The 14,304-nt window shown below is 42.8% G+C and overlaps 1 protein-coding gene across 2 annotated transcripts in view; it reads left to right on the top strand.

The window, feature by feature from the left end:
• FAM184A (family with sequence similarity 184 member A) overlaps positions 1-14,304 on the top strand; it is a 195,777-nt gene that overhangs the window by 104,443 nt on the left and 77,030 nt on the right. For both annotated transcript variants that reach the window (XM_040428932.1, XM_040428931.1), the window contains one exon: positions 438-619. In XM_040428932.1, coding sequence (XP_040284866.1) covers positions 438-619 — 182 coding nt within the window. The remainder of the gene's footprint in view (positions 1-437; positions 620-14,304) is intronic.

Below are 14,304 nucleotides of genomic sequence, written 5' to 3'. Positions count from 1 at the left end.
AGCTTTGCAAATGTTTCCATATGCACACAAGTGTTGACTAGTGAAGATGAGAAGCACCACTTTTACCTAGGTCTTCTTATGGTTTGGTAACTAGATCTCACAATGAGTAATAATTCTAGGAAAAGATGACCCTAGCAGATTGAACCCACTCTTTAGCTGATATACTGACTTGACCCAAAAAATTACCAGCTCGGGCTGGGTTTTAACATTCAGGGTTTTCTTTAAGCAGCTTTGAAGCCAAAGCCATGAGTGGATTCAAAAAGAGGATAAGATAGCTCTCCTTTGTATGTTTCCTACATTTATGATCCACTCTTGACTTCAAAAACCTGGACGTGTATTTTAATTATTTTCTTTTCTATTAAGAAAACCCCTTTAGGCACATATGGACTGGTAGAAAACTTTTACTAATAAAATTGGCTTTTTTTTTTTTTTTACAGGTCACATTGGAATGTTGCAAGCTACACAGATGACACAAGAAGCCACCATACAAGACCTGGAATCTGAAAAAGCTAGGATAAAGGAAAAAATAGTTAGACTAGAAGAAGAACGGGCTATGCTGCAAAGTAAAAATCAAAACCTGGATGAACGCCAAAGGCAGCAGATCCTTGCACTGGAAAAGGTTAGATCTGCATGTATTACATGTTAATAAACTATGGGCTTAGTTAGTTACAGCTGTCTAACATATAATGACTTAACAGAGTACATCTTTGTTCAGACATAACTGTGCTTGGAAAGGGTCATTGACGCTTGTCCAGTTTATTCATTTAAGAATATGATATGTTCCTGTATTATATGAACTACTGGACAAACTTGTTAATAGTGGGTAATTATAGTATCATTTTTTAGGATGTATGTTTGATATCACAAGCCCAATTCATCACCCCTCCATCTCCATGCTTGACAGTTGGTATGAGGTGTTTGTGCTGATATGCTGTTTATGGGTTTTCCCAACAAGGCACCATGCATTATAGCCAAATGTCTCCACTTTAGTCTCTTCTGTGCATTTGTAACCACTGTTTGCATAATTCCGGTATTGCAACATCACTGAATAGATTATCCCTGTGCAATGCATTACGCCAAAGTTGTGACATCAGTGTGTGTACTATTCCTATACTGTGACTTCACAGTATACATTATCCCTGTACTGTGACATCACTATGTGCAGTATCCCTGCACTTTGATATAACTGTGTGCCTTAGCCCTGTGCATTTGGGAGGCTAATCATAAGTGTTTCTGAACATGTTGCTGAAAGTGGTCATGGTGAAAAGTTTTGCTACTGGGCCCCATCATTACTTGTTACGCCCCTGCAGAGCTGATAACCAGTCATTGCAGGGAATAATCGTTTTAAGCTCCTGAAGGCATTTGTACGAATGTTTAGCTTAATGTTTCACTGAAAGAGATCACCAAACTACATCTTCACACTCTAATAGAGGGGTCTTTACATTTCATTTACTACCTGAGAAATTATGTACAATATACAGTTTTTTTTTTAAACCTGTAAAACTCATATAATCACTGCAGTCTTTATTGTTTGCTAGTGACTGTGCACTGATATATTGTGAAGCAGCAGTAATCATATCACTTGTCTCTACTTGTCCGTTAATGTGTTGTAAAATGTTTCAGTCTATGTTAATGCACCGACATTGCCTATTACGGCGCTTCTTACATTTGCCTCTGAATTATTAATATTGTTCAATTTACAGATGTAGAGACACTAATCTATGTGTAGTCTTAATGGAATTCAGTACAATCAAGTCGCCCTTTCCAAAATAAACCAGTGCACTGAAGGTTTTCCGTGCTGCCTAGCCATGTTGCTTTCCAGTATGGAAAGATAAGGAACCTATTCCTGGTTTTGGCATACAAAAACTAATCCAAAATACTGAAATATGGAAGTGTATGTACTGTACAATAAGGAACAGAAGTATTTGAACACCCTGTGAAGTTTGAAGTTCTACCACTTAGAAATCATGGAGGGGTCTGAAATTCATATTGTAGGTGTATTCCCACTCAGAGACAGAATAAAAAAAAAAAACAGGAAATCACATTGTATGATTTGTAAAGAATGTATTTGTCTTGCACTGCTGAACATAAGTATTTGAACACCTGAGAAACAGCAAGAATTCTGGCTCTCAAAGACCTGTTACTGTGCCTTTAACCCCTTAAGGACACATGACATACCGGTACGGCATGTTTCCCGAGTCCTTAAGGACACATGACGTACCGGTACAGTACGGCGGGGGTTAAACGGAACAGGATGCCCGCTGAAATCATTCAGCGGGCATCCTGTCACAACACTGGGGGGGTCATGTGACCCCCCTGTATCGGCGATTGCAGCAAACCGCAGGTCAGTTCAGACCTGCGGTTTGCAGCGCTTTCTGCAGTTTCTGATCCCCGCGGTCAGGGACCGCGGGGATCAGAAACTGCAGAAAGCGCTGCAAACCGCAGGTCTGAAACTTTAAAATGCCCAAAATAAAGATTTTTCAGACGGGGAAGGTTCCCATGGCAACAGGACGCCTTCTCAGGCATCCTGCTGTCCATGGTGCTGAGCAGATCTGTGCTAAAGGCATAGATCTGTTCAGACAAAGTGTAAGTAAAATACAGTACAATACACTATATAGTGTACTGTACTGTATTATACAGACATCAGACCCACTGGATCTTCAAGAACCAAGTGGGTCTTGGTCAAAAAAAAAATTAAAAAGTGAAAAAAGACTTCTTAGACTAGGCCTCTTAGACTATGGAAACACTAAAACATGATTTTTTTTGTTTCAAAAATGAAATCATTGTGTAAAACTTACATAAATAAAACAAAAGTATACATATTAGGTATCGCCGTATCCGTATCGACCGGCTCTATGAAAATATCACATGACCTAACCCCTCAGGTGAACACCGTAAAAAAATAAAAATAAAAACGATGTAAAAAAAGCAATTTTTTGTCATCTTACGTCACAAAAAGTGTAATAGCAAGCGATCAAAAAGTCATATGCACCCCAAAATAGTGCTAATCAAACAGTCATCTCATCCCACAAAAAATGAGACCCTACCTAAGGGCTCTTTCACACTTGCGTTATTGTCTTCCGGCATAGAGTTCCGTCGTCGGGGCTCTATGCCGGAAGAATCCTGATCAGTTTTATCCTAATGCATTCTGAATGGAGAGAAATCCGTTCAGGATGCATCAGGATGTCTTCAGTTCCGGAACGGAACGTTTGTTGGCCGGAGAAAATACCGCAGCATGCTGCGCTTTTTGCTCCGGCCAAAAATCCGGAACATTGCCGCAAGGCCGGATCCGGAATTAATGCCCATTGGAAGGGATCCGGATCCGGCCTTAAGCTAAACGTCGTTTCGGCGCATTGCCGGAGCCGACATTTAGCTTTTTCAGAGTGGTTACCATGGCTGCCGGGACGCTAAAGTCCTGGCAGCCATGGTAAAGTGTAGTGGGGAGCGGGGGAGCAGTATACTTACCGTCCGTGCGGCTCCCCAGGCGCTCCAGAGTGACGTCAGGGCGCCCCAAGCGCATGGATCACGTGATCGCATGGATCACGTCATCCATGCGCATGGGGCGCTCTGACGTCATTCTGGAGCGCCCCGGGAGCCGCACGGACTGTAAGTATACCGCTCCCCTGCTCCCCGCTCCTACTATGGCAACCAGGACTTTAATAGCGTCCTGGGTGCCATAGTAACACTGAAAGCATTTGGAAGACGGTTCCGTCTTCAAATGCTTTCAGTACACTTGCGTTTTTCCGGATCCGGCGGGCACCTCCGGCAACGGAAGTGCATGCCGGATCCCAACAACGCAAGTGTGAAAGAGGCCTAAGATAATCGCCCAAAAACTGAAAAAACTATGGCTCTCAGACTATGGAGACACTAAAACATGATTTTTTTTGTTTCAAAAATGAAATCATTGTGTAAAACTTACATAAATAAAAAAATTGTATACATATTAGGTATCTCCGCGTCCGTGACAACCTGGTCTATAAAAATACCACATGATCTAACCTGTCAGATGAATGTTGTAAATAACAAAAAAAAGAAAACGGTGCCAAAAAAGCTATTTCTTGTTACCTTGCCTTACAAAAAGTGTAATATAGAGCAACCAAAAATCATATGTACCCTAAACTAGTACCAACAAAACTTCCACCCTATCCCGTAGTTTCTAAAATGGGGTCACTTTTTTGGAGTTTCTACTCTAGGGGTGCATCAGGGGGGCTTCAAATGGGACATGGTCTAGCAAAATCTGCCTTCCAAAAACCGTATGGCATTCCTTTCCTTCTGCGCCCTGCCGTGTGCCCGTACAGCAGTTTACGACCACATATGTAAACTACAGAATCAGGGCCATAAATAATGAGTTTTGTTTGGCTGTTAACCCTTGCTTTGTAACTGGAAAAAATATATTAAAATGGAAAATCTGCCAAAAAAATGAAATTTTTTAATTGTATCTCTATTTTCCATTAATTCTTGCGGAACACCTAAAGGGTTAACGACGTTTGTAAAATCAGTTTTGAATACCTTGAGGGGTGTAGTTTCTTAGATGGGGTCACTTTTTTGGAGTTTCTACTCTAGGGGTGCATCAGGGGGGCTTCAAATGGGACATGGTGTAAAAAGAAAACAGTCTAGCAAAATCTGCCTTCCAAAACCCATATGGCGTTCCCCTCCTTCTATGTCCTCCCGTTTGGCCAAACAGTAGTTTAGGACCACATATGGGGTGTTTTTGCAAACTACAGAATCGGGGCAACCCATATTGAGTTTTGTTTGGCAGTTAACCCTTACTTTATTACTGGAAAAAATGGGTTAAAATTGAAAATGTTCCAAAAAATTGAAATTCCTAAATTGTTTCTCCATCTGCCATTAACTCTTGTGGAACACCTAAAGGGTTAACAAAGTTTGTAAACCCAGTTTTGAATACCTTGAGGGGTGTACTTTCTTAGATGGAGTCACTTTTTTGAAATTTCTATTCTAGGGGTGCAACAGGGTGCTTGAAATGGGACATGGTATAAACAAAACCAGTCCTGCAAAATCTGCCTTGCAAAACCCATATGGCGTTCCCCTCCTTCTATGTCCTCCCGTTTGGCCAAACAGTAGTTTACGACCACATATGGGGTGTTTCTGCAAACTACAGAATCAGGGCAACCCATATTGAGTTTTGTTTGGCAGTTAACCCTTGCTTTGTTCCTGTAAAAAATTGATTTTATTGGAAAATTTTCAAAAAAAATCAAAATTCTTAAATTTTATGTCCATTTGCCATGAAGTCTTGTGGAAGACCTAAAGGGTTAACAAAGTTAGTAAAATCTGTTTTGAATACCTTGAGGGGTGTAGTTTCTAAAATGGGGTCATTTTTGGATGGTTTTTATTACGTAAGCCTCACAAAGTGACTTCAGACCTGAACTTGTCCATAAAAAGTGGGATTTAGAAAATTTCTGAAGAATTTCAAAATTTGCTTCTAAACTTCTAAGCTATGTAACATCCCCAAAAAAAAAAATATAATTCCCAAAATTATACAAACATGAAGTAGACATATGGGGAATGTAAAGTCATCACAATTTTTGGGGGTATTACTATGTATTACAGAAGTAGAGAAACTGAAACTTTGAAATTTGCAAATTTTTTTTAAAAATTGCTAAATTTGGTATTTTTTTATGCAAAAAAATTTACTTTTTTGACCCAATTTTAGCAGTGTCATGAAGTACAATATGTGACGAAAAAACAATCTCAGAACGGCCTGGGTAAGTAAAAGCGTTTTAAAGTTATCAGCACTTAAAGTGACACTGGTCAGATTTGCAAAAAATGGCCTGGTCCTTAAGGTGAAATAGGGGTTAAAAAGTCCACCTCTACTCCACTCATTAATCTAACTTAGTAGCACCGGTCTGAGCTCTTTTAAGACCCCTGTCTACCCCACAGTCAGTCAGACGCCAACTACTACCATGGGCAAGACCAAAGAGCTGTCAAAAGACACCAGAGACAAAATTGTGGACCTCCACAAGGCTGGAAATGGCTACAATGCAATTCCCAAGCAGCTTGGTGAAAATAGATCAACTGTTGGAGCAATTGTTAGAAAATGGAAGAGGCTAAAGACGACTGTCAGTCTCCCTCGGACTGGGGCTCCATGCAAGATCTCACCTCGAGGGGGATCACTGATGATAAGAAAGGTGAGGAATCAGCCCAGAACTACAAGGGAGGAGCTGGTCAATGACATGAAGAGAGCTGGGACCACAGTTTCAAAGGTCACTGTCGGTAGAGCACTACGCCGTCATGGTTTCAAATTATGCATTGCACGGAAGGTTCCCCTGCTCAAGTCATCACATGTCCAGGCCCGTCTGAAGTTTGCCAATGATCATCTGGATGATCCAGAGGAGGCATGGGAGAAAGTCATGTGGTCAGATGAGACCAAAGTAGAACTTCACTCGTCGTGTTTGGAGGAAAAAAAAGGATGAGTTGCATCCCAAGAACACCATCCCTACTGTGAAGCATGGGGGTGGTAACATCATGCTTTGGGGGGTGCTTTTCTGCGAAGGGGACAAGAATGGGGCCATTTATTGTGAGATTTTGAGCAACAACCTCCTTCCCTCAGTCAGAGCATTGAAGATAGGTCGTGGCTGAGTCTTCCAACATGACAATGACCCGAAGCAGTGAAAGGAAACCACGGCACTCGTTTAGGTAGTTTTGAAAATTTATATTTTCATTTCATTTCATTATTCATTTCATCATTTATCATTTCATTTTTGTCAGCATCCAGGAATGAAATATGCACAAACTGGCCAACGTTTCGGTCCTAATATGGGACCTTGGTCACGGCCTTAGTCGTGTCTTGCATGTTGCCTGTGGGATGCACAGGCAACATGACCCGAAGCACACAGTCAGGATAACCAAGGAGTGGCTCAGTAAGAAGCATATCAAGGCCTAGCCAGTCTCCAGACCTAAATCCAATAGAACATCTTTGGAGGGAGCTGAAACTCCGTGTTGCTCAGCGGCAGCCCCGAAACCTGACAGATCTAGAGGAGATCTGTGTGGAGGAGTGGGCCAAAATCCCTGTTGCAGTGTGTGCAAACCTGGTCAAGAGCTACAGGAAACGTTTCACCTCTGTAATTGCAAACAAAGGCTTCTGTACCAAATATTAACACTGATTTTCTCAGGTGTTCAAATACTTATGTTCAGCAGTGCAAGACAAATAAATTCTTTAAAAATCATACAATGTGATTTCCTGAATTTAAAAAAAATAATTCTGTCTCTCAGAGTGGGAATGCACCTACAACGTGAATTTCAGACCCCTCCATGATTTCTAAGTGGGAGAACTTGCAAAATCACAGGGTGTTCAAATACTTATGTTCCTCATTGTATAGGAGATGTCTTTAATGTGGATTTTGTTGCTTTCGTTTGAACTGATTTTTGGAATAAAAGAAAAACGCTAAATTTTTGTAAAATATGTCTTAGTGTTGGCATAATTTAAAGAGCATGAGTCATCATGATCAACCCTATTAAGCCAGGCATACTACCTGGTAGGGTTGATCGTGGTGAATTAAATGAGCCTGTTATGTCTGCAATTGGATATGCTGTTGCAGAGAAATTCCTACTTTTATTTGTATGCAAATCAGGTGCTCAGAGCCCTGAGGGGAAGGCCTAACTACTCAAAGCACCGATTCATCTCCTCCTCTCCCCCATCGCCACTCTACTTCATGCCTTGATTGACACGGCCAGGCATCGTCACTATTAGGATGCTTGGCCTTGAAATCTCAACCATGTGCCAGCAAGATTTCAATCAGCGCATGTGCAGTGCAGCTCATGAGGCTCTCCTTGCTCTGAGCTCTGCACTGCACATGCGCTGATTGAAGTCTTGCCTGCACATGTGTGAGATTTCAGGGCCAGGCATCTGAATACTGAGGATGCCTGGCCTTGTCAATCAGGACATTAGGGGGAGAGGTGATGGGTGAGAGGAAGTGAAGCAGTGCTCTTAGGGGTTAGGTCGACCCTTTGGTGCTTCGAGCACGTTCTTTGCATAAGTATAAAAATAGGAATTTTGCTGCAATGGTATATCCGAATGCAGCCATAGAGGGCTCATTTAGCTCAGCATGATCAACCCTATTAGGCAGTATGCCTGCTTTAATAGGGTTGACCATTGTGACAGATGTTCTTTAAAAGGTCTCAGCCAAAAGAAAGTTTTCAAAATCACAGAAAGTGGCTCATGCACATAAATCCCTAGCGCATGTTCATCTACCAACAGTATTTAACAGTTTATACATAAAATGAATACATATACCGGTAAGTTTAAAATGGTGAAGCATTTGATGGGAAATGTTTAAATGTATTATATGTAGCAATTGCATTTAAACACATGACAGTATAACTATTCTAGAAATCCAGACAATCCCAATAGCAGCTCCTAATATGGAGTCTCAGATACCTCAACCCCATATGTTACAGATGCATACAACATGATGTGACTGGGCTGTTGCAATGAAAACGTAGGGGTTAAATTTAAAAGCATTCAAGCATAATGAGCGCCTAACGTGCAGCCAGGCGCAGAAATCACTACAGAATTGTTCATTAATGAATTAGTAATTAATAAATCATCTGCTCTCAACCTTTTATATAAATATCTCCAACTGAAAGAGTGCTATAATGATAGCAGGACACAAAAATTTGGAAATGTGTAATGCTCCTGTTACACCTAGACTTTTCTCAGCAGTTTTAGTTAATTTTTAGGGTACATCTAAATGTAGCGGCAGGCTGCATACGTCCAAGCCGCCTCCACTCATGTCAGCCACAAAGTCATGCGTCCGTTGGCTGTTGTGGGTGCTTGTGGTTTGGCTGCATGCATTTTGGGTGCTGCAAAAAAATGCATTAAAAAAACATGCATTTATGCTGCCTTTCCTTCCAGCAAAGGGAAAAAAAAGCAAATCCCAAATAGCGAAACTAAATTACATGAATTACTAAATAGAGTTACATTAATGTAATCTAAGTCTGCTCTGTGTTTTTCCTTTGCTAGAAGAAAATGCATCATAAACACAGGTATGTTGTTGCAAAAACTGCATGTGTTTTTGGTGTGTTTTCGTTGCCAGCACCCTGACTGCATTATGAATGCATGTTTGTCGATGCAGTAACAGCATGTAGTCAACTACACGCAGTTTTCAACTGCATCACAACTGCGCTGTGGGGCAGCATCCTAAGGGTAAGGCCTCTTTCACACAGGCGTTCCGGTATTGCTCCGGATGCGTCACGTGTGCATTGCGGGAAAACCGTGTGAGTAGGCATGCAATTGCAGTCAGTTTTGACTGCGATTGTGTTCCGATACTCAGTTTTTTCCGCGCGAGTGCAATGCGTTTTGCACGCACATGAAAAAAAACTGAATGTGGTACCCAGACACGAACCCGGACTTCTTCACTGGGTTAAGAATGCTATTATTTTACCTTATAACCATGTTATAAGGGAAAATAATAAAATGAATACACTTTAATGGGGTCCGGGGTTGCTTTCATCCCTATCATCTCCTAGCAACCATGTGTGAAAATCGCACCGCATCCGCACTTGCTTGTGGATGCTTGCAATTTTCACACATCCCCATTAGTTTCTATGGGGCCTGCGTTGCGTAAAAAACGCTGAATATAGAACATGCTGCGATTTTCACACAACGCACAAGTGATGCATGAAAATCACCGCTCATCTGAACAGCCCTATTGAAGTGAGTGGGTCCGGATTCAGTGCGGGTGCAATGCGTTCACCTCACGCATTGCACCCGCACGGAAAACTCGTCCATGTGAAAGAGGCCTAAGGGTACTTTCACACTAGCGTTATTCTTTTCCGGCATTGAGTTCCGTCCTAGAGGCTTTATACCGGAAAATAACTGATCAGTTTTATCCCCATGCATCCTGAATGGAGAGTAATCTGTTCAGGATGCATCAGGATGTCTTCAGTTCAGTCATTTTGCCTTTTCAGGACGGAGATAATACCGCAGCATGCTGCGGTTTTAGCTCCGTCCAAAATTCCGGAACACTTGCAGGAATACCGGATCCGGCATTTTTCCCCATTAAAATGCATTAATGCCGGATCTGGCCCTGAATGTTCCGACAAAACGGATCCGGCATTGCGGTCTGCACATGCTCAGACTGCAAAAAATGTAAAAAATAAATGCCGGATCCGTTTTTCTGGATGACACCGGAGAGACTGATCCGGCACTTCAAAGCATTTGTCATACGGATCCTGATCCGTCTGACAAATGACATCAGTTTGCATGCGTTTTGACAGATCTGGCGGGCAGTTTCGGCGACGGAACTGCCTGACGGAATCTTCTGCCGCAAGTGTGAAAGTACACGGTCAGGTTTCTGCATGCAGTTTCGGAAGCCAAAACCAGGAGTAAATTTAAAAAATCTGAGAAGATATATCTGTCGTTTATATTTTCCACTACTGATACTGCTTCCAAAACTGCATCAGGAAACCTTACTGTGTGCCTGTACCATAGGCCTCTTTTCATTACGTCAAAACCTTGATTGGCCATGACATTAAAATGATTTGCACTTGCCCCAGTTTATCAGATAAGGCCACTTTCTGAGAGGTCGGCAGCTACACAGTCCCCTATGCTTCAATTCATTGTGTGCTCGGACACATTTCTGTCATAACCAACACCAGCTTTAGATTCTTCTGTGGGATTAGACCAGATGGGCTAACCTTCACTCCCCATGTGCACCAATGAGCTGTAGGTGCCCATCACTCGGGTTCATTGATTGTCCTTACTAGAACCACTTGTAGGCATTAACCACTGACAAGACCTGGCACTCTGGAGATGCTTTAACCCAGTCATCTAATCACAATTTGGCCCTTGTCGAGTCAACCAGTCCATTATTCCTTCTTCCAACATGATGTATCAACATTTAAAACTGATTGTTCACTTGCTGCCTAATATTCCACCCCTTGACAAGCACCAGTGTCAAAACTTAAAGGGGTTGTGTCACTTCAGTAAATAACATTTATCATGTAGAGAAAGGTAATACAGGGCACTTACTAATGTATTGTGATTATCCATATTGTCTCCTTTGCTGGCTTGATTCATTTTTCCATCACATTATACACTGCTTGTATCCGTGGTTACAACCTCCCTGTAATCCATCAGCGATGGTCGACCTTGCACACTGTAGAAAAAAGCACCAGCCTATATGAGCTCCGACGGTCCTGGACACCAGAGATTCTGGCACTTTTTCCTATAGAGTGCAAGCACGACCACCACTGATGGATTAAAGGATGGTCCTAACCATGGAAATGAGCAGTGCATAATGTGATGGAAAATATAGGAAGCAATATGGATAATAACAACACATTAGTAAGTGCCTTGTATTAACTTTGTCTACATAATAAATGCCATTTGCTTAAGTGAGACAACCCCTCTAATGGAGATTTGTTTTACTGTGTGTGATTTGCATTTTTTTATCCCTTTTTTGCCGCACCAAAAATGCAGCACAGCAGCTATGTGTAGAAGCACCTTTAGGGTCCGTCGACTTCTTGTCGCAGAAAAGTCGCACGACTTTATATAATGACTAGCAGAAGGACCCGGCTTCGCACGGGTATATTTCATCTATTTCATTTGATGTTTGTGTGTGTCGTTAAAAAATATCGACAGTATCCACTATAACAGTGACATCTACAACACCCCGCCCCCTTAACAGTGACCTCCACAGCGGCCTGCCCCCTTAAGAGTAACATCCACAGCGCCCTCCCCTTTAACAGTGACCTCCACAGCGGTCTTCCCTTTATTAGTGACCTCCACAGTACCCCGTCTCGTTAAGTGATTTTCACAATAACCCGCTCCCTTAACAGTGACCTCTACAGAGGTCTGTTCCCTTAAAATGTGACCTCCACAACACCCGCCCCCTTAACAGAGACCTCCACAGCAGCCCGCCCCTTTAACAGTGACCTCCACAGCATCCCGCCCCTTTAACAGTGACCTCCACAGCGGCCGCCCCTTTAGTGACCTCTATAGTGCCCCATCTCCTTAACAGTGATTTCCACAACACGCCATCCCCTTAACAGTGGCCTCTACAGCAATCTGCCCCTTAACACTGACCACCATAGTGGACCGTCCACTTAACTGTGACCTCCACAGTTCCCTTTCCCCTTAACACAGACCTCCACAGTGCCCGCCCCTTTAACAGTGACAGCACTGTGCTGTCTGAGCGTGAGCTGCCGAGAGAAAGTCACCCTCCCTCCCACCCCTGCAGCTGACAGAAGTTGATTTTTACCTTCATTTCTTCAATCCCCGTCGGCTGCGAAGTGGGCGTGGCTTAGCGGGACCTGGGGGCGAGGTTTTTAAGTCCGTCTTTTAAGGGTGGCCTGAATGGCCACCCTACCTGCCCCTCAACTGTGACCTCCACAGCAATCCGCTCCCTTAACAGAGTCTTCCACAGCACCTTGCCCCTTTAAAGCTGACCTGCAACAGTGAAGAAAAATGGCTGGGTTGTTATGGAAACCTAGTGTAAAACTGTGTGTATGTGGAGACTAATGGCATGTGAGCTTCTATTGGCTGATAAGGGACATGTGACCGTGTGTATGGCAGCTGGGATATGAAGTTGGGATATGAAGAGAAAGACCTGCAGGCTTCTATTGGCTAATGTAGGTCATGTGATGTGCCATATTTTCATTTTCTGGGAATATCTCAGGAACGGTTTGTGCTAGAGAGCTAAAACTTGGTCTAAAACCTTCCCGGACACCTGATGTACTTGTGTGCCAAATTTCATGATTGTAAATGCGACGGTGCAGATTGCTTTAGCGGACATACATACATACACACCACCACACATACATACATACATACACACATACATACACTCAGCTTTATAGATTAGATAGTCAATGGTAGCCCCTTGTAGCTGGACCCTAAGGGTGCTGCCACACATCCAGTGTAATGCAGTTTTTGAAGCCAAAATCAGGAGTGGATCATAAAAGTATTACAGAAAGATACAACTTCTGGATAGGTCATCAGTATCTGATAAGTGGGAGTCCGACACCCGGAATCCCCACCGATCAGCTGTTTGAGAAGGCACTGGTGCTCACAGTAGCGCCACGGCCTTCTCCTAGCTTTTCCTAGCCCAAGCGACAACACATTCATCGGTCACGTGGTCTAGCTGCAGCTCATCCCCATAGAAGAGAATGGGGCTGAGCTGCAATACCAAGCATAGCCGCTATACAATGTACAGCGCTGTCTTTGGTAAGCACGGAAAAGGCAGCGGTGCTCACAGGAGCGCAGCTGCCTTCTCAAACGGCTGATTGGCAGGGGTTCTGGGTGTCGGACCCCCAACGAGAGGACAGGTCATCAGTTATAAAATCTTGGAAAACCCTTTTAAGTTTAAGTATTTGTGTTAGGATACTTTCACACTTGCAGCAGAGAAGTCTGGCAGGCAGTTCCGTCGCCAGAACTGCCCTCCGGATCCGTCAAAACGTTTGCCAACTGATGGCATTTGTAGGACTGATCAGGATCCTGATCCGTCTTACAAATGCATTGAAATGCCGAATCTGTCTTTCCAGTGTCATCCGGAAAAACAGATCTAGCATTTACTTATTTTGGTCTGCGCATGCGCAGACCGGAAGTACGGAGTCGGCATTGCGTTATTTCGAATGCCGGATGCTGAATGCACTAATACATTCCTATGGAAAAAAATGCCGGATCCGGCATTCCGGCAAAGGTTCCGGATTTTTGTCCGGAGATAAAACCGCAGCATGGTGCGGTATTATCTCCGTCCTGAACAGTCAAAAAGACTGAACTGAAGACATCCTGATGCATCCTGAACAGATTGCTCTCCATTCAGAATGCATGGGGCTAAAACTGATCAGTTCTTTTCCGGTATAGAGCCCCTAGGACAAAACTCTATGCCGGAAAAGAAAAACGCTAGTGTAAAAAAGTACCCTTAGATGATTATAGGCTGTTTAGGTATATCAGTAATACTGCTGATATAACTGTGGCATTTTATCTATGGTTTTAATAAATTTTGCGATTTTTTTCAATCTCTCCTCTAATTTTAAAGGGGTTTCATCTATGGTTTTAATAAATTTTGCGATTTTTTTCAATCTCTCCTCTAATTTTAAAGGGGTTTCTAAGATTAGTTAAAAAAGAGGAAACAGGCAGTGTATGGTGTAAAATAGGAAAATAAGCATTACATATCTGTTGAATTTCCCACAGCTCCAGCACTGCCATTCTGGTCCTCCCTGCTGGTCGGTGTTTACAGGAATGCTGCTTGACTGCTAATGACCACTACAGCAAATCTTTAGCCTCAACAGTGTACCTCTGAGGCCGCTGACTAGCTCCCACAGTCACATGTTGTTGACGTG

The sequence above is a fragment of the Bufo bufo genome, chromosome 4, assembly GCF_905171765.1.
Source record: "Bufo bufo chromosome 4, aBufBuf1.1, whole genome shotgun sequence".
Classification (NCBI taxonomy): domain Eukaryota; kingdom Metazoa; phylum Chordata; class Amphibia; order Anura; family Bufonidae; genus Bufo; species Bufo bufo.
This window is presented reverse-complemented; position numbering and strand designations above follow the sequence as displayed.